Source organism: Cyanistes caeruleus, chromosome 2, assembly GCF_971803275.1.
Source record: "Cyanistes caeruleus chromosome 2, bCyaCae1.hap1.1, whole genome shotgun sequence".
Classification (NCBI taxonomy): Eukaryota; Metazoa; Chordata; class Aves; order Passeriformes; family Paridae; genus Cyanistes; species Cyanistes caeruleus.
The window spans coordinates 1,927,168-1,948,962 of NC_141702.1; the positions used below are offsets into that span (position 1 = coordinate 1,927,168).

Below are 21,795 nucleotides of genomic sequence, written 5' to 3' on the forward strand. Positions count from 1 at the left end.
TGGGGTGGGATTGCAAGTCCATGGATCTCATCCCAAGGAATTCTGGGATTCTGGGATCCAGAAGGCTCAGGATCCATCCCGAGGGGTTTTTATGGAATTCTGGAAATGGAGATTCTTCATGGAATTCCAAATTTCCAGGGAATTCCTGGAATTCCTGCCCAGAGTTGGGATTGGGATGGATTCCCAGGCTGGGAATTCCCTGGAAAAAGGGGGAGGGATTTGGGATTTTGGGAGGAATTCCCAGAGAATCCCTGGGAGCGTCCAAGGAAAAGCTGGATGGGGTTGGGAATGGGATGGGATTCGAAATCCGTGGATCCCATCCCAAGGAATTCTGCGATTCCGGGATCCAGGAGGCTCCGGATCCATCCCGAGGGATTTTTATGGAATTCTGGGATAGGGAGACCCTTCCTGGAGTCCCCAATTCCCAGGGAATTCCCAAAATTCCTTCCCTTGGGATGGGGCTGGATCCAACCCCAGGCTGGGAATGGAGGGAATTCCATGGGAAAAGGGAGCTCGGGCCGGGATCTTGGGAAAGAATTCCCGAAGAATCCCTGGGAACACCCAAGGAACGCCGGGATCCCCCCGGCGATTCCAGCTCCGTGAATCCCACCCCAAACCATCCCGGAATTCCACGATTCCCGCCCGTCCTTCCCACAAATCCCCAACCTCCGGACCCCCCAAAATCCCGGGATTTGGGGCGGAATTCCCGGGAATTTACCCGTGGTGTCCTGCTTGGTGACGAAGGACTCAACCGGGGCTTGGGGGGCCGGGCGCGGCAGCCTCCGGGCGATGCAGATCAGACACGACTGGAAATCTGGGAAAAACAGCGGGAAAAACGTCAGGAATGCTGGAAACTTTCCGGGAATTCCGGCTTTGAATCCAAATCTCGCTCCTGGGTTTGATTCCCTGCCCTGGGAGCGTTTTCCTGGAGGAATTTCCTCTCTCCCTGCTGAGGGAATGGGATTTAATTCCCTAAAATTCCCTGGGAAAGGCTGGGGGGGGTTGATTGTGGGGATTTCTGGGATTTTGGGATAACGGGATTGGTGGGATTTGTCCCTTCCGGGCAGGATCTCCTGTGGAATTGTGGGATTCATCCCGGGAACGCGGTGGGAAAAGCTGGATGGGGAAGGGAAAGGGGCTCAGAGCAATGACGGATCCGGGCCCGCCTGAATCCCAATCCCGATCCCAGTTCCAGTCCTAATCCCAATCCCGATCCCAGTTCCAGTCCCAATCCCAATCCCAGTCCCAATCCCAATCCCAATCCCAGTTCCAGTCCCAATCCCAATCCCAGTCCCAATCCCAATCCCAGTCCCGGTTCCAGTCCCAATCCCAATCCCAGTCCCGGTTCCAGTCCCAATCCCAATTCCAGTCCCAATCCCAATCCCGATCCCAGTTCCAGTCCCAATCCCAATCCCGATCCCAGTTCCAGTCCCAATCCCAATCCCAGTCCCAATCCCAATCCCAATCCCAATCCCAGTCCCAATCCCAATCCCAGTCACAGTCCCAATCCCAATCCCAATCCCAGTTCCAGTCCCAATCCCAATCCCAGTCCCAATCCCAATCCCAATCCCAATCCCAGTCCCAATCCCAATCCCAATCCCAGTTCCAGTCCCAATCCCAATCCCAGTTCCAGTCCCAATCCCAATCCCAGTCCCAATCCCAATCCCAATCCCAGTCCCAATCCCAATCCCAATCCCAGTTCCAGTCCCAATCCCAATCCCAGTTCCAGTCCCAATCCCAATCCCAGTCCCAATCCCAATCCCAATCCCAGTCCCAATCCCAGTCCCAATCCCAATCCCAGTTCCAGTCCCAATCCCAATCCCAGTCCCAATCCCAATCCCAGTCCCAATCCCAGTCCCAGTCCCAGTCCTGCACTGTCATCCCAATCCCAGTTTTAGCCTCAACCTCATCCTAATCCCAATCCCAACCTCATCCATTCCCATCCCATCCTCCAAATTCAAATCCCAAATTCCCATCCAATCCCAATTCCCAAATCCAATCCAAATCATCCCATCCCAAATTCCCATCCCAATTACAACCCTCAATCCCATTCCCAATCCCAAATTCCAATCCCAGTTCCAATCCCAGTCCCAATCCCAATCCCAGTTCCAATCCCAGTCCCAACCCCAATCCCAGTTCCAATCCCAGTCCCAATCCCAGTTCCAATCCCAGTCCCAATCCCAATCCCAGTTCCAATCCCAGTCCCAACCCCAATCCCAGTTCCAATCCCAGTCCCAATCCCAGTTCCAATCCCAGTCCCAATCCCAGTTCCAATCCCATTCCCAATCCATCCCAGTTCCAATCACAGTCCCAGTCCCAATCCCAATCCCAATCCCAATCCCAATCCCAGTCCCAGTCCCAATCCCAATCCCAATCCCAATCCCAGTCCCAGTCCCAATCCCAATCCCAATCCCAATCCCAGTTCCAATCCCAGTCCCAATCCCAATCCCAACCTCATCCATTCCCATTCCAATCCCAAATTCCCATCCCAATCCCATCCCAATCCCACATTCCCACCTTCCCCCTCCTCCTGCAGCCTCCATGGCTGGCAGCCGGTGAAGCACCACATCCCATCCCACATTCCCACATTCCCATGGATAATTCCCAGGATAATTCCCAGATTTCCCCGTGGTTTATTCCCACATTCCCGCGGGTTATTCCCAGATTTCCCCGTGGTCTATTCCCACATTCCCATGGATAATTCCCATGGGTTATTCCTGGGACCATTCCCAGATTTTCCTGTGTGTTATTCCCACATTCCCGTGGTTTATTCCCACCTTCCCATACGATAATTCCCGTGGGTTATTCCCGTGATCATTCCCAGATTTTCCTGTGGTTTATTCCCAGATTTTCCCATGGGTTATTCCCACATTCCCATAGGCTATTCCCGGGATCATTCCCAGATTTTCCCATGGGTTATTCCCACATTCCCATGGTTTATTCCTGGTACCATTCCCAGATTTTCCCGTGGTTTATTCCCACATTCCCATAATTCCCGTGGGTTATTCCCAGGATCATTCCCAGATTTTCCCGTGGTTTATTCCCACATTCCCGTGGTTTATTCCCACATTCCCGTGGTTTATTCCCACATTCCCATACGATAATTCCCGTGGGTTATTCCCGTGATCATTCCCAGATTTTCCCGTGGTTTATTCCCACATTCCCATGGTTTATTCCCACATTCCCATACGATAATTCCCGTGGGTTATTCCCTGCATCATTCCCAGATTTTCCCGTGGTTTATTCCCAGATTTTCCCATGGGTTATTCCCACATTCCCAAGGGTTATTCCCATGATCATTCCCAGATTTTCCCGTGGTTTATCCCCAGATTTTCCCATGGGTTATTCCCACATTCCCGTGCTTTATTCCCACCTTCCCCCTCCTCCTGCAGCCTCCATGGCTGGCAGCCGGTGAAGCACCGCATCCCATCCCACATTCCCAGGATAATTCCCAGGATAATTCCCATGGTTTATTCCCACATTCCCATAGGTTATTCCCGGGATCATTCCCAGATTTTCCCATGGGTTATTCCCACATTCCCGTGGTTTATTCCTGGTACCATTCCCAGATTTTCCCGTGGTTTATTCCCACATTCCCATAATTCCCGTGGGTTATTCCCAGGACCATTCCCAGATTTTCCCATGGGTTATTCCCACATTCCCATGGTTTATTCCTGGTACCATTCCCAGATTTCCCCGTGGTTTATTCCCACATTCCCATGGTTTATTCCCACATTCCCATACGATAATTCCCGTGGGTTATTCCCTGCATCATTCCCAGATTTTCCCGTGGTTTATTCCCAGATTTTCCCATGGGTTATTCCCACATTCCCGTGCTTTATTCCCACCTTCCCCCTCCTCCTGCAGCCTCCGTGGCTGGCAGCCGGTGAAGCACTGCATGACCTCATAGCGCGGTCGCATTTCGGCGCCGTCGGCTCCCGGCTCCTCCGGCGGCCGCAGCAACATCCGGCACTGGAAACTGCGGCTGCGGCGCGGAGACTCCTGCGGCCACGGAACGCCGTTCACTGGGAACGGCAACGGGAATCAGCACGGAATTCCCGGGAATTCTCATCCCGAGGGGAGCGGGAATCCGGGGTGGGGTGGGTTGGGGAGTTTTGGAGACGGTCGAGATTCCCAAAGATTGGTGGGGTTTGGGAGAATCCAAGTGGAATTCCCAAAAATCCCTGGGGTTTTGGGAGAATCCAAGTGGAATTCCCAAAAATCCCTGGGGTTTTGGGATAATCCAAGTGGAATTCCCAAAAATCCCTGGGGTTTTGGGAGAATCCAAGTGGAATTCCCAAAAATCCCTGGGGTTTTGGGAGAATCCAAGTGGAATTCCCAAAAATCCCTGGGGTTTTGGGATAATCCAAGTGGAATTCCCAAAAATCCCTGGGGTTTTGGGAGAATCCAAGTGGAATTCCCAAAAATCCCTGGGGTTTTGGGAGAATCCAAGTGGAATTCCCAAAAATCCCTGGGGTTTTGGGATAATCCAAGTGGAATTCCCAAAAATCCCTGGGGTTTTGGGAGAATCCAAGTGGAATTCCCAAAAATCCCTGGGGTTTTGGGATAATCCAAGTGGAATTCCCAAAAATCCCTGGGGTTTTGGGATAATCCGACCAGAATTGCCAAAGATTTAAGAGAAATCCATGTGAATTCCCGAAGATTGCTCGGATTTAAGGAAAATCTGCCCAGAATTCCCAAAGATTACCGGGATTTTGGGATAATCCAACTGGAATTCCCAAAAATCTTTGGGATTTTGGGATAATCCAACTGGAATTCCTAAAGATTTTTGGGATTTTGGGATAATCCAACTGGAATTCCCGAAGATCTTTGGGATTTTGGGATAATCCAACTGGAATTCCCAAAGATCTTTGGGATTTTGGGATAATCCAACTGGAATTCCCAAAGATCTTTGGGATTTTGGGATAATCCAACTGGAATTCCCGAAGATCTTTGGGATTTTGGGATAATCCAACTGGAATTCCCAAAGATTCCTGGGATTTAAGAGAAATTCAACTCTCTTGACTCTTAAATCCAACTGAAATCCCGAAGATCTCTGGGGTTTTGGGATAATCTGCCAGGAATTCCCAAAGATCTCTGGGAATTAAGAACAACCCAACCAGAATTCCCAAAAATTCCTGGGATTTTGGGATAATCTGCCCAGAATTCCCCAAGATTCCTGGGATTTAAGAGAAATCCAACTCTCTTAACTCTCAAATCCAATTGAAATTCAATAAAATTTAAAAATAAATTAAAAAAATATAAATTAGAAAATAAAATGAGACATAAAAATGAGCCTTGAAATAAAACAAAGATTGCAATTAAAAATAAGTTTTTTTAAGAAGTGACGTTAAAAATAAAATTATAAATAAAGAAATAAAAATAAAATAAAAAGTATAATAAAATAACAGCAATAAAATAAAAATAAAAAATAAAACAATAAGATTTGAATTTAAAAAACACTGAAATAAAAATCAAAATGAAAATCAATTTCTTGGATCCCCATTCCTGATTTTTTCTAAATCCCCATTCCAGGATTTTCCCAAATCCCCATTCCAGGATTTTCCCAAATCCCCATTCCTGGATTTTTCTGGATCCCCATTCCGGGATTTTCCCGGATCCCCATTCCTGGATTTTCCTAAATCCCCATTCCAGGATTTTCCCAGATCCCCATTCCAGGATTTTCCTGGATCCCCATTCCAGGATTTTCCTGGATCCCCATTCCTGGATTTTCCTGGATCCCCATTTCCAGTGGCATTCCTGGCTGTTTCCAGATCCCCATTCCCAGATTTTCCCACATCCCCATTCCCACATTCCCAGCCCCGTTCCCGCATTCCTGGCCCCGTTCCAGGCTCCATTCCCGCATTCCCGGCCCCATTGCCGGGTTTTCCCTCATTCCCAGTCCCATTCCCACATTCCCAGCCTCATTCCTGGCCCCATTCCCACATTCCTGGTTCTATTCCTGCATTCCTGGCCCCATTCCTGGCTCCATTCCCACATTTCCAGCCCCATTGCCAGGTTTTCCCTCATTCCCAGCTCCATTCCCTCATTCCCGGCCCCATTCCCGGCTCTATTTCTGCATTCCCGGCCCCATTCCCTCATTCCCAGCTCTATTCCTTCATTTCCAGCCTCATTCCGGGCTTCATTCCCTCATTCCCGGCCCCATTCCCACATTCCCAGTTCCATTCTCAGCTCCATTCCCGGCTCCATTCCTGCATTCCTGGCCTCATTCCCAGCTCCATTCCCTCATTCAAATTCCCATCCCCATTCCTGCATTCCTGGCCCCATTCCCGGGTTTTCCCTCATTCCCGGGTTTTCCCACATTCCGGCGTTCCCGCATTCCCGGGTTTTCCCTCATTCCCCCATTCCCGGCTTTTCCCACATTCCCGGCTTTTCCCTCATTCCCAGCCCCATTCCCAGGTTTTCCCTCAATCCAGCATTCCCGATTTTTCCTGCATTCCCAGATTTTCCCGCATTCCGGCATTCCCGGCTTTTCCTGCATTCCTGACCCCATTCCCGGGTTTTCCTGCATTCCCGGTTTTTCCCTCATTCCCGCATTCCCGGTTTTTCCCTCATTCCCGGTTTTCCCTCATTCCCAGTTTTCCCCCATTCCCGGCTTTTCCCCCATTCCCGGCTTTTCCCTCATTCCCGATTTTTCCCTCATTCCCGGTTTTTCCCTCATTCCCGATTTTCCCGCATTCCCGATTTTCCCTCATTCCCGGTTTTTCCCTCATTCCCGGTTTTCCCTCATTCCCGGTTTTCCCTCATTCCCGGTTTTTCCCGCATTCCCGGTTTTCCCTCATTCCCAGTTTTCCCTCATTCCCAGCTTTTCCCGCATTCCCGGTTTTCCCTCATTCCCGGTTTTCCCTCATTCCCGATTTTCCCTCATTCCCGGTTTTCCCTCATTCCCGGTTTTCCCTCATTCCCGCTTTTCCCTCATTCCCGGTTTTCCCTCATTCCCGATTTTCCCGCATTCCCGGTTTTTCCCTCATTCCCGATTTTCCCGCATTCCCGATTTTCCCTCATTCCCGGTTTTTCCCTCATTCCCGGTTTTTCCCGCATTCCCGGCCCCATTCCCGGTTTTTCCCTCATTCCCGATTTTCCCTCATTCCCGGTTTTCCTCATTCCCAGCTTTTCCCTCATTCCCGGTTTTCCCGCATTCCCGGCTTTTCCCGCCGGCCGTACCCAGGGATTTGGGCAGGAGGTTCCGCACGAACTCGGCGTGGTCTCCCACGTGCAGGACGCTGTAAACGCTGGAGTTCATCAGCTCCTCCTGCGCGTATCCCAAATATCCCGACACGTTCTCCGACACAAACACGATCCGGCCCTCCCGGTTCACCACGAAGAAAAATCCGTCCAGGGCCTGGGAAAAACGGGAAAAAATTCCAAGGTTTTATGGGGAAAACCAAGGGAAAAATTCCAAGGTTTTATGGGGAAAAGCGGGAAAAAATTCCAAGGTTTTATCCCAAAAATTGCAAGGTTTTAGCCTAAAAAATAGGAGAGAAATCCAAGGTTTTAGCCCCAAAAATTCCAAGGTTTTATGGGGAAAAATGGGAAAAAATTCCGAGGTTTTATGGGGAAAAACGGGAAAAAATTCCAAGGTTTTATGGGGAAAAACAGAGGAAAAATTCCAAGGTTTTATGGGGAAAAACAAGGGAAAAATTCCAAGGTTTTATGGGGAAAAACAGGGGAAAAATTCCAAGGTTTTATCTCAAGAAATGGGAAAAATTCCAAGGTTTTATCCCAAAAATTGCAAGGTTTTAGCCTAAAAAATAGGAGAGAAATCCAAGGTTTTATCCCAAAAATTCCAAGGTTTTATGGGGAAAAACGGGAAAAAATTCCAAGGTTTTATGGGGAAAAACAAGGGAAAATTCCAAGGTTTTATGGGGAAAAACGGGAAAAAATTCCAAGGTTTTATGGGGAAAACCAAGGGAAAAATTCCAAGGTTTTATGGGGAAAAACAAGGGAAAAATTCCAAGGTTTTATGGGGAAAAACAGAGGAAAAATTCCAAGGTTTTATGGGGAAAAACGGGAAAAAATTCCAAGGTTTTGTCTCAAGAAATGGGAAAAATTCCAAGGTTTTATCCCAAAAATTCCAAGGTTTTAGCCTAAAAAATAGGAGAGAAATCCGAAGTTTTAGCCCCAAAAATTCCAAGGTTTTATGAGGAAAAAGGGAGAAAAATTCCAAGGTTTTATGGGGAAAAACAAAGGAAAAATTCCAAGGTTTTATGGGGAAAAACGGGAAAAAATTCCAAGGTTTTATCTCAAGAAACTGGAAAAATTCCAAGGTTTTATCCCAAAAATTCCAAGGTTTTATGGGGAAAACCAAGGGAAAAATTCCAAGCCTTCATCCCATGAAACAGCGAAAAGTTCCAAGGTTTTATCCCAAAAATCAGGAAACAATTCCAGGGTTTTAACTTAAAAATTCCAAGGTTTTATGGGGAAAAACGGGAAAAATTCCAAGGTTTTATGGGGAAAAACGGGAAAAAATTCCAAGGTTTTATGGGGAAAAACAGGGAAGAATTCCAAGGTTTTACCCCCAGAAATTCTGAGATTTTATCCCAAAGAATTCCAAGGTTTTATAGGGAAAAACAGGGAAGAACTCCAAGGTTTTATCCCCAAAAATTCCAAGGTTTTATCCCAAAAATTGGGAAAAAATTCCAAGATTTTATCCCAAAAATTCCAAAATCTTATCTCAAAAAATTCCAAGGCTTTATCCCAAAAATTGGGAAAAAACTCCAAGGTTTTAGCCCCAAAAACAGGAAAAATTCCAAGGTTTTATCCCAAAAATCAGGAAAAAATTTCCAAGGTTTTAGCCCCAAAAATTCCAAGGTGTTATCCCAAAAATTGGGAAAAAAATCCAAGGTTTTATGGGGAAAAATTGGGAAGAATTCCAAGGTGTTACCCCCAGAAATTCCAAGATTTTATCCCCAAAAATTCCAAGGTCTTAGCCCAAAAAATTCCAAGCTTTTATCCCAAAAAACTGGAAAAAATTCCAAGGTTTTATCCCAAAAATTGGGAAAAAATTCCAAGGTTTCATCCCCAAAAATTCCAAAATTTTATCCCAAAAAATTCCAAGGTTTTATCCCAAAAAAAGGGAAAGAATTCCAAGCTTTTATCCCAAAAAAGAGGAAAAAATTCCAAGGTTTTATCCCAAAAATTGGGAAAAAATTCCAAGGTTTTATCCCAAAAAACTGGAAAAAATTCCAAAGGGAAAAATCGGGAAAAGCAGAAAAAAAAACGGGAATTTCCGCGCCGGAACCGTTGTAAACTCCGGGCCGGAATCGCCAAATCCGGATCCGGATCCCGTGAAAAACCCGGCAAACTCCAAATCCCGGCAATAAAAACCCCGGAATTTCCCTCATTCCCGGATTTTCCCCGAGCCGGAATTCCCGGATTTTCCCCCGAGCAGGAATTCCCGGATTTTTCCCCGAGCAGGAATTCCGGGATTTTCCCCGAGCCGGAATTCCGGGATTTTCCCCGAGCCGGAATTCCGGGATTTTCCCGAGCCGGAATTCCCGGATTTTCCCGAGCCGGAATTCCGGGATTTTTCCCGAGCCAGAATTCCGGGATTTTTCCCCGAGCCGGAATTCCCGGATTTTTCCCGAGCCGGAATTCCAGGATTTTTCCCCGAGCAGGAATTCTGGGATTTTCCCGAGCCGGAATTCCGGGATTTTCCCGAGCCGGAATTCCCGGATTTTCCCGAGCCGGAATTCCGGGATTTTCCCGAGCCGGAATTCCGGGATTTTTCCCGAGCCGCAATTCCCGGATTTTCCCCGAGCCGGAATTCCGGGATTTTCCCGAGCCGGAATTCCGGGATTTTCCCGAGCCGGAATTCCCGGATTTTCCCGAGCCGGAATTCCGGGATTTTCCCGAGCCGGAATTCCGGGATTTTTCCCGAGCCGGAATTCCGGGATTTTCCCCGAGCCGGAATTCCCGGATTTTCCCCGAGCCGGAATTCCCGGATTTTTCCCGAGCCGGAATTCCCGGATTTTTCCCGAGCCGGAATTCCCGGATTTTCCCGAGCCGGAATTCCGGGATTTTCCCGAGCCGGAATTCCCGGATTTTCCCCGAGCCGGAATTCCCGGATTTTCCCCGAGCCGGAATTCCGGGATTTTCCCCGAGCCGGAATTCCCGGATTTTTCCCCGAGCCGGAATTCTGGGATTTTCCCTGAGCCGGAATTCCGGGATTTTTCCCGAGCCGCAATTCCCGGATTTTTCCCGAGCCGGAATTCCCGGATTTTCCCCCGAGCCAGAATTCCCGGATTTTTCCCGAGCCGGAATTCCGGGATTTTTCCCGAGCCAGAATTCCGGGATTTTTCCCGAGCCGGAATTCCGGGATTTTCCTGAGCAGGAATTCCCGGATTTTCCCCGAGCCGGAATTCCAGGATTTTCCCCACCTCGAGCAGGAGAGGCCCCAGCGATTCCTTCTCGATGACGCCGCCCTGGCTGCTGGAGGAGACGTCGGATTTCTGCACGTCGTCGTCGGCGGATTTCTCTGGAAAAAACACCGGGAAAACGGGAATCGTCAGCGTGGGAAAACCGGGATGGGCTTTTGGCGGGAAATTCCCGGTTTTTTCCCGTTTTTTTTCTGGTTTTTCCCATTTTTTCCCATTTTTTTTCCATTTTTTTCAGATCTTTTCCATTTTTTCCCATTTTTTTTCCATTTTTTTTCAGGTTTTTCCCAGATTTTTCCTGGTTTTTTCCTCGTTTTTTCCCATTTTTTCCCAGTTTTTTCTTGATTTTTCCCAGGTTTTTTCCTGTTTTCCCCATTTCTTCCTGTTTTTTTCCCAGTTTGCCCCATTTTTTTCCCGTTTTCTTCTGGTTTTTCTCAGTTGTTCCCAGGTTTTTTCCCATTTTTTTCCCAGTTTTTCTTGATTTTTTCCCAGTTTTTTTCCTGGTTTTCCCAGTTTTTCCTGTTTTTTTCTGGTTTTGTCCCATTTTTTCCCATTTCTTTCCTGTTTTCTCCATTTTCTTCCTGATTTTTTCCCAGTTTTTTCCCATTTTTTCCCATTTTTTTCAGGTTTTTATCATTTTTTCCCAGTTTTTTCCCATTTTTTCTGTTGTTTTCCTGTTTTTTTCCCATTTTTTCCCGGTTTTTTCTTGATTTTTTTCCCAGTTTTTTTCCCAGTTTTCCCTGACTTTTTCCCAGTTTTTCCTGGTTTCTTCCCGTTGTATTCCCCATTTTTTCCCAGATTTTTCCCAGTTTTTTCCCGGCTTTTTCCCAGTTTTTTCCCATTTTTTTTCCATTTTTTTCAGGTTTTTCCCATTTTTTTCCCATTTTTTTCCCGGTTTTTCTCATTGTTTTTCCAATTTTTTCCCTGTTTTTCAGGTTTTTCCTGGTTTTTTTTCCCTTTTTCTTTTTCATGTTTTTTCCTCGTTTTTCCCCAGCTTTTTCCATTTTTTCCTGGTTTTTTCCCATTTTTTCCCCCATTATTTCAGGTTTTTCCCCTTTTTTCCCAATTTTTCCCATTTTTTTCAGATTTTTCCCCTCTTTTCCTATTTTTTTCCCGTTTTTTTCTGTTTTTTCCCAGTTTTTTCCCATTTTTTCCCATTTTTTTCAGATTTTTCCCCCTTTCATTTCCATTTTTTTCAGGTTTTTCCCTTTTTATCCCATTTTTTTCAAGTTTTTCCCAGTTTTTCCCATTTTTTTTCAGGTTTTTCCCCTTTTTTCCCATTTTTTTCCATATTTTTCCATTTTTTTCTCTTTTTTCCCCTTTTTCCCAATTTTTACCCATATTTTTCAGGTTTTTCCCCTTTTTTCCCACATTTTTTCCATTTTTTTCCAGTTTTTCCCTTTTTTTTTCCCATTTTTTTTCAGGTTTTTCCCCTTTTTTCCCTTTTTTTTCCATTTTTTTCCGGTTTTTCCCATTTTTTTCCATTTTTTTCCAGTTTTTCCCCATTTTCCCATTTTTTTACCATTTTTTTCAGGTTTTTCCCCTTTTTTTCCATTTTTTTCCAGTTTTTCCCCTTTTTCCCATTTTTTACCCATTTTTTTCAGGTTTTTCCCCTTTTTTCCCATTTTTTACAGATTTTTTCAGGTTTTTCCCCTTTTTTCCAATTTTTTCCCATTTTTTTCAGATTTTTTTCCCCTTTTTTTTCCATTTTTTTCAGGTTTTTCCACTTTTTTTCAATTTTTTTCAGGTTTTTTTCCAGTTTTTCCCAATTTTTTCCCATTTTTTTCAGGTTTTCCCCCTTTTTTTCCATTTTTTTCAGGTTTTTCCCCTTTTTCCCCATTTTTTTCCATTTTTTCCAGTTTTTTCCCATTTTTTTACCATTTTTTTCAGGTTTCTCCCCTTTTTTCACATTTTCTTCCCATTTTTTCAGGTTTTTCCCCTTTTTTCCCACTTTTTTTCCTGGGTTTTTCCTCGTTTTTTTCAGGTTTTCCCCATTTTTTTTCCAGGTTTTTCCTGGTTTTTCCCCTTTTTTTTTTTCATGTTTTTTTCCTCGTTTTTCCCGGGCTTTTTCCTTTTTTATCCTGTTTTTTCCCCGTTTTTCCCATTTTTCTCTCTTTTTTTTCTGTTTTTTTCCCATTTTTTTCCCCATTTTTTCCCAGATTTTTCCGGTTTTTTTCCTGGTTTTTCCCCATTTTTTCCCAGTTTTTTCTTGATTTTTCCCAGGTTTTTTCCTGTTTTCCCCATTTTTTTCCTGATTTTTTCCCAGTGTTTTCCTGGTTTTTTCCCAGTTTTTTCCCAGTTTTTTCCCATTTTTTTCAGGTTTTTCCCCATTTTTCCCCCTTTTTTTCGCCATTTTTTCCCTTTTTTTTCCCCGTTTTTTCCCATTTTTCCCCATTTTTTTCCCATTTTTTCCCGTTGTTTTCCCCATTTTTCCCCCATTTTTTCCCTATTTTTTTCCTGCTTTTCCCCCATTTTTCCCCATTTTTTTCCCCATTTTTCCCCATTTTTTTCCCCGTTTTTTCCCATTATTTTTTCCCATGGTTTTCCCAATTTTTTCCCTCATTTTTCCCCGTTTTTTCCCATTGTTTTCCCCATTTTTCCCCCATTTTTTCCCGCTTTTCCCCCATTTTTTCCCTATTTTTTCCCCATTTTTTCCCCATTTTTTCCCCCATTTTTTCCCCATTTTTTCCCATTTTCCCCCATTTTTTCCCCATTTTTTCCCCACTTTTCCCCAATTTTCCCCATTTTTTCCCCATTTTTTCCCCATTTTCCCCCATTTTTTCTCAATTTTTTCCCCACTTTTTCCCCATTTTTCCCCCATTTTCCCCCCATTTTTTCCCCATTTTTTCCCCACTTTTTTCCCCCATTTTTTCCCCCATTTTTCCCCCATTTTTTCCCATTTTTTTCCCATTTTTTCCCGTTGTTTTCCCCGTTTTTTCCCATTGTTTTCCCAATTTTTTCCCCCATTTTTCCTCATTTTTTTCCCCGTTTTTTCCCAGTTTTCCCAATTTTTTCCCCATTTTTTCCCCATTTTTCCCCATTGTTTCCCCCATTTTTCCCCATTTTTTCCCCCATTTTTCCCCCGTTTTTTCCCACTTTTCCCCCATTTTTTCCCCATTTTTCCCATTTTTTTCCCGCTTTTCCCCCATTTTTTCCCTATTTTTTTCCCATTTTTCCCCAATTTTCCCCATTGTTTTCCCCATTTTTTCCCCATTTTTTCCCCGCTTTTCCCCCATTTTTTCCCCATTGTTTTCCCCTTTTTTTCCACATTTTTTCCCATTTTTTCCCCACTTTTTCCCCGCTTTTCCCCCGTTTTTTCCCCACTTTTTCCCCATTTTTTCCCCCATTTTTCCCCCATTTTTTTCCCATTTTTTCCCGTTGTTTTCCCCGTTTTTTCCCATTGTTTCCCCCATTTTTTCCCCCATTTTCCCCATTTTTTCTCAATTTTTTCCCCACTTTTTCCCCATTTTTTCCCACTTTTTCCCCATTTTTTTCCCCATTTTTCCCCATTTTTTCCCCATTTTTTCCCCATTTTTCCCCATTTTTCCCCACTTTTTCCCCATTGTTTCCCCATTTTTCCCCCATTTTTCCCCATTTTTCCCCCATTTTTCCCCATTTTTCCCCATTTCCCCCCGTACTTTCCCCACCCTGCTCCAGCCGTTTCATCTGCTGGATCTGATCCACGGTTTTTTTCAGGATCTGGCACTGGTCGGGTTTGACGCTCAGCGAGTCGATGTCGCCGAGGTTCGCCGACAGCAGCTCCGCCAGCTCCGCCAGGTACCGCTGCTCCTGCTCGCGCCGCCGCTTCTCCGCGCTGCCAAAAACAACCACATCCCCGTTTTCCCGGGACTTTTCCCGGTTTTCCCGGATTTTTCCCAATTTTCTGGGATTTTTCCCACTTTTTTTCCTGCTTTTTTTCCCATTTTCGTCCCTATTTTTCCCACTACTTCCCCACCAGCTCCCGCTGCTCCTGCTCGCGCCGCCGCTTCTCCGTGCTGCCAAAAACAACAACATTCCAAATTTTCCAGGACTTTTCCCACTTTTCCAGGGTTTTTCCCAATTTTCCAGGATTTTTCCTGATTTTTCCCAATTTTTCCCCATTTTTTTTCCCATTTTTTTCCCATTTTTCCCCACTATTTTCCCACCAGATCCTGCTGCTCCCGCTCCCACCGCCGCTTCTCTGCACTGCCAAAAACACCAACATTCCCACTTTTCCAGGACTTTTCCCACTTTTCCAGGATTTTTCCCACTTTTCCAGGATTTTTCCCACTTTTCCCAGTTTTTCCCAATTTTCTGGGATTTTTCCTGGTTTTTCCCGCTTTTTCCCATTTTTTTCCCCTTTTTTGTCCCAATTTTTGCTGCTATTTCCCCACCAGCTCCTGCTGCTCCTGCTCACGCCACCGCTTCTCCGTGCTGCCAAAAATGCCAACATTCCCACATTTCCAGGACTTTTCCCACTTTTCCAGGATTTTTCCCAATTTTTCCTGCTTTTTTCCCCATTTTTTCCCATTTTTGTCCCAATTTTCCCCACTATTTCCCCGCCAGCTCCTGCTGCTCACGCTGCCACTTCTCTGTGCTGCCCGGAACACCAACATTTCCACTTTTCCAGGACTCTTCCCAGTTTTCCAGGAATTTTCCCACTTTTCCATGAATTTTCCCAGATTTCCTGGATTTTTCCCAATTTTTCCCCATTTTTCTACCATTTTTCCCCGCTATTTTCCCACCAGCTCCTGCTGCTCCTGCTCGTGCCACCGCTTCTCTGCGCTGCCAAAAACACCAACATTCCCACTTTTCCAGGACTTTTCCCAGTTTTTTCCCAGTTTTTCCCAATTTTCTGGGATTTTTCCTGGGTTTTCCCACTTTTTTCCCATTTTTTTCCCCATTTTTCCTGTTTTTGTCCCAATTTTCCCGCTATTTCCCCGCCAGCTCCTGCTGCTCCTGCTCCCACCGCCGCTTCTCTGCGCTGCCAAAAACACCAACATTCCCAGTTTTTCCAGGACTCTTCCCACTTTTCCAGGAATTTTCCCACTTTTCCATGAATTTTCCCAGATTTCCTGGATTTTTCCCAATTTTTCCCCATTTTTTTCCCATTTTTCCCCTCTATTTCCCCACCAGATCCCGCTGCTCCCGCTCCCACCACCGCTTCTCTGCGCTGCCAAAAACACCAACATTCCCACTTTTCCAGGACTTTTCCCACTTTTCCAGGATTTTTCCCACTTTTCCCAGTTTTTCCCCAATTTTCTGGGATTTTTCCTGTTTTTTCCCGATTTTTCCCACTTTTTTCCCCATTTTTGTCCCAATTTTTGCTGCTATTTCCCCACCAGATCCCGCTGCTCCTGCTCGTGCCACCGCTTCTCTGCGCTGCCAAAAACACCAACATTCCCACTTTTCCAGGACTTTTCCCACTTTTCCCAGTTTTTCCCAATTTTCCAGGATTTTTCCTGCTTTTTTCCCAGTTTTCTGGGATTTTTCCCGCTTTTTCCCCATTTTTTCCCCATTTTTTTCCCAATTTTTCCCACTATTTCCCCACCAGCTCCCGCTGCTCCTGCTCCCACCGCCGCTTCTCTGCGCTGCCAAAAACACCAACATTCCCACTTTTCCAGGACTTTTCCCATTTTTCCAGGATTTTCCCAGTTTTCCAGGATTTTTCCCCATTTTTCCCAGTTTTCCCTGTTTTTTTCCCACTTTCCCCCCTTTTTTCCATTTTTTTCCCCGCTTTTCCCCACTTTTCTCCCCCCTCTTCTTCCCGATTTTCCCGCCAATTTTTCCCGCTTTTTCCCGCTTTTTCCCGCAATTTTCCCACTTTTTTCCACTTTCCCCTGTTTTTCCCTGGTTTTTCCCACTTTTTCCCTGCTTTTTTCCCACCATTATCCCAGTTTTTCCAACTTTTCCCACTTTTCCATTTTTTCCCACTTTTTCCCCCATTTTTCACAGTTTTTTCTTGCTTCTTTCCCACTTTTTCCCCACAATTTTCCCACTTTTCCCTGTTTTTTCACATTTTCCTCCCATTTTTCCCACTTTTTCCTACCATTATTCCACTTTCTTCCCACTTTTCCATCTTTTCCCACTTTTTCCCACTTTTCCCCCTTTTTTTTCTTGCTTCTTTCCCACTTTTTCCTGCAATTTTCCCACTTTTTCCCATTTTTCCCTGCTTTTCCCTGCTTTTTTCCCCCATTTTTCCCACTTTTCCCCACCATTATCCCGGTTTTTCCCACTTTTCCATTTTCCCCACTTTTTCCCTGTTTTTTCCCAGTTTTCTCTTGCTTCTTTCCCACTTTTTCCCACGTTTATCCCAGTTTTCCCCATCTTTTCCCACCATAATCACACTTTTTCCCTGTTTTTTCCCATTTTCCCCCCATTTTTCCCACTTTTTCCTGCAATTTTCCCACTTTTCCTGTTTTTTCTTGCTTCTTTCCCACATTTCCCTGGTTTTTTTCCCACTTTTCCCTGTTTTTTCCCAATTCTTCCCACTTTTTTCCCATTTTTCCCTGGTTTTCCCTGGTTTTTTCCCACTTTTTCCCTGCTTTTTTCCCACAATTATCCCGGTTTTTTCCCACTTTTCCCCATTTTTCCATCTTTTCCCACTTTTTCCCATTTTTCCCATTTTTTTCTTGCTTCTTTCCCTGTTTTTTCCCATTTTTCCCCCATTTTCCCCACTTTTTCCTGCCATTTTCCCGCTTTTCCCCACAATTATCCCGGTTTTTCCCACTTTTCCATCTTTTCCCACTTTTTCCCACTTTTTTCCCCATTTTTTCCCATTTTTCCCTGGTTTTCCCTGGTTTTTTCCCACTTTTTCCCTGCTTTTTTCCCACAATTATCCCATTTTTCCCCACTTTTCCCCACTTTTCCATCTTTTCCCACTTTTTCCCATTCTTCCCATTTTTTTCTTGCTTCTTTCCCTGTTTTTTCCCATTTTCCCCCATTTTTCCCACTTTTTCCTTGCAATTTTCCCGCTTTTCCCCACAATTATCCCGGTTTTTCCCACTTTTCCATCTTTTCCCACTTTTTCCCTGTTTTTTCACGGTTTTTTTCCTGCTTCTTTCCCACTTTTCCCCACATTTATCCCAGTTTTCCCCATTTTTTCCCCACTTTTCCCTTTTTTTTCCCATTTTTCCCCCATTTTTCCCACTTTTCCCCACCATTATCCCGGTTTTTCCCACTTTTCCATCTTTTCCCACTTTTTCCCACTTTTTTCCCCATTTTTTCCCATTTTTTCCCCATTTTTCCCACTTTTTCTTTGCAATTTTCCCACTTTTTCCCATTTTTTCCCTGTTTTTTCCCACTTTTCCCCACCATTATCCCACTTTTTCCTCTCCATCCCAGAATTCCCAGCCCCCCCCCCCGGAACAACCCCAAAATTCCCGAGCGGGAAAATTCCCAATTCCCCACGAACCCCAAAATTCCGGGAGCATTCCCAAAAAATAAAAAACAATAAAAAAAAAAAACCCGGAATTCCCTCAAAAAAAAACCCCAAAAACCCCAAAAAAAGGCGGGAAAAGCACAAAAAATTCCTGGGGAAAAAAAAACCAAAAAAAGGCGGGAAAAGCACAAAAAATTCCCGGGAAAAAAACCCCCCAAAAAAGGCGGGAAAAGCCAAAAAAAATTCCCGGGAAAAAAAACCAAAAAAAGGCAGAAAAGCACGAAAAAAATCCCGGGAAAAAAACCAAAAAAAAGGCAGAAAAGCACAAAAAAATTCCTGGAAAAAAAAACCAAAAAAAGGCGGGAAAAGCACAAAAAAATTCCCGGGAAAAAAACCCAGAAAAAGCACAAAAAAATTCCCGGGAAAAAAAAACCAAAAAAAGGAGGGAAAAGCACAAAAAATTCCCGGGAAAAACCCAAAAAAAGGCGGGAAAAGCACCAAAAAATTCCCGGGCAAAGGGCTCTGGAATTGCGAGGGATCCGGGAATTCCGGTACCTCTGGCCGGGGTCGCAGGGGGATCCTTTGCGCTTGCGGGATTCGGGAAGGGCCGGATCCGCGGAGCCGTCGCCGAGGCCGCTCATGGTGGGAATCCTACGGAAAACCTGGGGAAAACGGGAAAAAAAAAAACGGGAAACAAAAAAAAAATTTGGGAATTCTTGGGTTTTCCAGGAGGGAAAAATGCGGGGATTTGGGATTTGGGATTTATTTTTTGCAGGGGTTTTTTTTTTTTTGGAATTGCCGAGATTTTTGGGGGGTTTTCTGGGATTCCTGATATTCCCGGGGATTTGGGATTCCCAGGGATTCCCGGGATTTTCAATTCCCAGGGATTCCTGGATATTTGGGATTCCCAGGGATTTGAAATTCCCAGGATTCCTGGGAATTTTGGGATTCCCAGGAATTCCAGGGATTTTGGATTTCTGATATTCCCGGGGATTTTTCATTTCCAGGAATTCCCAGGGGTTTGGGATTCCCAGGATTCCCAGGAATTTGGGATTCCCAGGGATTCCGGGGATTTCTGGGGATTCCTGATATTCCAATGGATTTTTGATTCCCAGGGGTTTGGGACTCCCAGGGATTTTTAATTCCCAAGGATTCCAAGGATTTTCGATTCCTGGGAATTCCCAGGGCAGGAATTCCCAGGATGGAATTCCCAGGGATTTGGGATTCCCAGGATGGAATTCCCAGGGCAGGAATTCCCAGGGCAGGAATTCCCAGGACGGAATTCCCAGGGCAGGAATTCCCAGGACAGGAATTCCCAGGGCAGAAATTCCCAGGATGGAATTCCCAGGGCAGGAATTCCCAGGGCAGGAATTCCCAGGACGGAATTCCCAGGATGGAATTCCCAGGGCAGGAATTCCCAGGACAGGAATTCCCGGGACAGGAATTCCCAGGACGGAATTCCCAGGATGAAATTCCCAGGATGGAATTCCCAGGGCAGAAATTCCAGGGACAGAAATTCCAGGGACAGAATTCCCAGGATGGAATTCCCAGGACAGAATTCCCAGGATGGAATTCCCAGGACGGAATTCCAGGGACAGAATTCCCGGGAATTCCAGGGCGGAGCCGTTCCCGGCTCTCCCAGGGCAGTCGGGAAGAGCCGGAGCCGGCACCGAGGGGAGAACTGGACACGGAACCGACTGGAACCGAACGGAACCGACCGGAACTGAACAGAACCGACCGGAACCGACTGGAACCGACCGGAACCAACCGGAACCGACCGGAACCGACCGGAACCGACCAGAACCGAACGGAACTGAACAGAACCGACCGGAACCGACCAGAACCGAACGGAACTGAACAGAACCGACCGGAACCGACCAGAACCGACCAGAACCAACTGGAACCGAACGGAACCGACCGGAACCGAACGGAACCGAATGGAACTGAACAGAACTGAACAGAACCGACCGGAACCGACCAGAACAGACCAGAACCAACTGGAACCGAACAGAACCAACCGGAACCAAATGGAACCAATGGAACCCATCAGAACCCAACAGAACCGAACCCATCGGAATCAAAGCCAACGGAACTGAACCCAACAGAACCAAACCCAACCCAACAGAACCCAACAGAACCCAACAGAACCAAACCCAACCCAACAGAACCCAACAGAACCCAACAGAACCAAACCCAACCCAACAGAACCCAACAGAACCAAATCAACCCAACAGAACCCAACAGAACCCAACAGAACCAAACCCAACCCAACAGAACCCAACAGAACCCAACAGAACCAAACCCAACCCAACAGAACCCAACAGAACCAAACCCAACCCAACAGAACCGAACCCAACCCAACAGAACCCAACAGAACCAAATCAACCCAACAGAACCCAACGGAACCGAACCAAACCAAATGGGACCAAACCAAATCCAACGGAACCAAACAGAACCAAAGAGAACCCAACAGAATCAAACCAAATGGAACCCAGTGGGATCAAACCCAACAGAACCAAATGGGACCAAACCAAACAGAACCGAATCCAACCCAACCAAACCCAAACGAACCCAACAGAACCCAACAGAACCCAACAGAACCCAACAGAACCCAATGGAACCCAACAGGACCAAACAGGACCCAACGGGATGGAACCAGTGGGGATGAACCCAACCCAACAGAACCGAACCCAACCCAACAGAACCAAACAGAATCCAAGCAGAACCAAACCAAACCCAACGGAACCAGTGGGGATGAACCCAACAGAACCCAACAGAACCCAACAGAACCCAACGGAACCCAACGGAACCCAACCCAATGGAATGAAGCCCAATGGAACCCAACGGAACTGAACAGAATCAAACCCAACCCAGAAGAACCCAACGGAACCGAACCAAACCTGATGGAACCCAACAGAACCAAACCCAACCCAAATGAACCCAACAGAACCAAACCAAACCCAACCAAACCCAACAGAACCCAACATAACCCAACAGAACCCAACAGAACCAAACCCAACCCAACCAAACCCAACAGAACCCAACAGAACCAAACCCAACCCAACAGAACCCAACAGAACCAAACCCAACCCAACAGAACCCAACAGAACCAAACCCAACCCAACAGAACCCAACGGAACCAAACAGAACCGAACCCAACCCAAAAGAACCCAATGGAACCGAACCCAACTCATTGTAAGCCAATGGAACAAAAGAGAACCAAACCCAACAGAACCGACCCCAACAGAACCCAGCAGAACCCAACAGAACCGAACCCAACCCAATGGAACCGAACCAAACAGAACCAAACTCAACCAAACCCAACCCAACAGAACCAAACCAAATGGAACCAAAACCAACCCAAGTCAACGGAACCCAACCAAATCCAACAGAACCCAACAGAACCCAACAGGACCCAACAGAACCCAACAGGACCCAACAGGACCCAACAGGACCCAACAGAACCCAACAGAACTCAACAGAACCAAACACAACCCAACAGAACCCAACAGAACCCAACAGGACCCAACAGGACCAAACAGAACCCAACAGAACCAAACAGAACCCAACCCAACCAAATGGGACCAAACCAAACAGAACCCAAGGGAACCAAATCCAACCCAACAGAACCCAACAGAAGCCAACAGAACCAAACCCAACCCAACAGAACCCAACAGAACCCAACAGAACCAAACCCAACCCAACAGAAGCCAACAGAACCAAACCCAACCCAACAGAATCCAACAGAACCCAACAGAACCCAACAGAACCCAACAGAACCCAACCAAGCCAGCGGTGATGAACCAAATCAAACCAAACCCAACGGAACCCAAGAGAACCCAACAGAACCAAACCAAATCCAACCCAACAGAACCAAACAGGACCAAACCAAACCCAATGGAACCCAAGAGAACCCAACAGAACCGAACCAAACCCAATGGAACCCAATGGGACCAAACCAAACCCAACAGAATCAAACAGAACCCAACGGAACCGAACCAAACCGAGCCAAACCGAACCCAAGAGAACCAAACCCAA

The 21,795-nt window shown here is 45.9% G+C and overlaps 1 protein-coding gene across 5 annotated transcripts in view; it reads right to left on the bottom strand.

The window, feature by feature from the left end:
* The window catches only part of NCOA1 (nuclear receptor coactivator 1), an 87,101-nt gene that overhangs the window by 48,522 nt on the left and 16,784 nt on the right, over nucleotides 1–21,795 (bottom strand). For 2 of the 5 annotated variants that reach the window (XM_086875412.1, XM_086875409.1), the window contains exons 3-8: nucleotides 18,313–18,419; nucleotides 14,036–14,211; nucleotides 10,401–10,498; nucleotides 7,186–7,363; nucleotides 3,849–4,025; nucleotides 719–814 (exon numbers count right to left, since the gene is read on the bottom strand). In XM_086875412.1, coding sequence (XP_086731538.1) covers nucleotides 719–814; nucleotides 3,849–4,025; nucleotides 7,186–7,363; nucleotides 10,401–10,498; nucleotides 14,036–14,211; nucleotides 18,313–18,398 — 811 coding nt within the window. In that variant the 5' untranslated portion in view covers nucleotides 18,399–18,419. Of the gene's footprint in view, nucleotides 1–718; nucleotides 815–2,517; nucleotides 2,619–3,848; nucleotides 4,026–7,185; nucleotides 7,364–10,400; nucleotides 10,499–14,035; nucleotides 14,212–18,312; nucleotides 18,420–21,795 lie in introns of those variants that run through there. The other 3 variants (XM_086875408.1, XM_086875410.1, XM_086875413.1) reach the window with 2 other exon arrangements.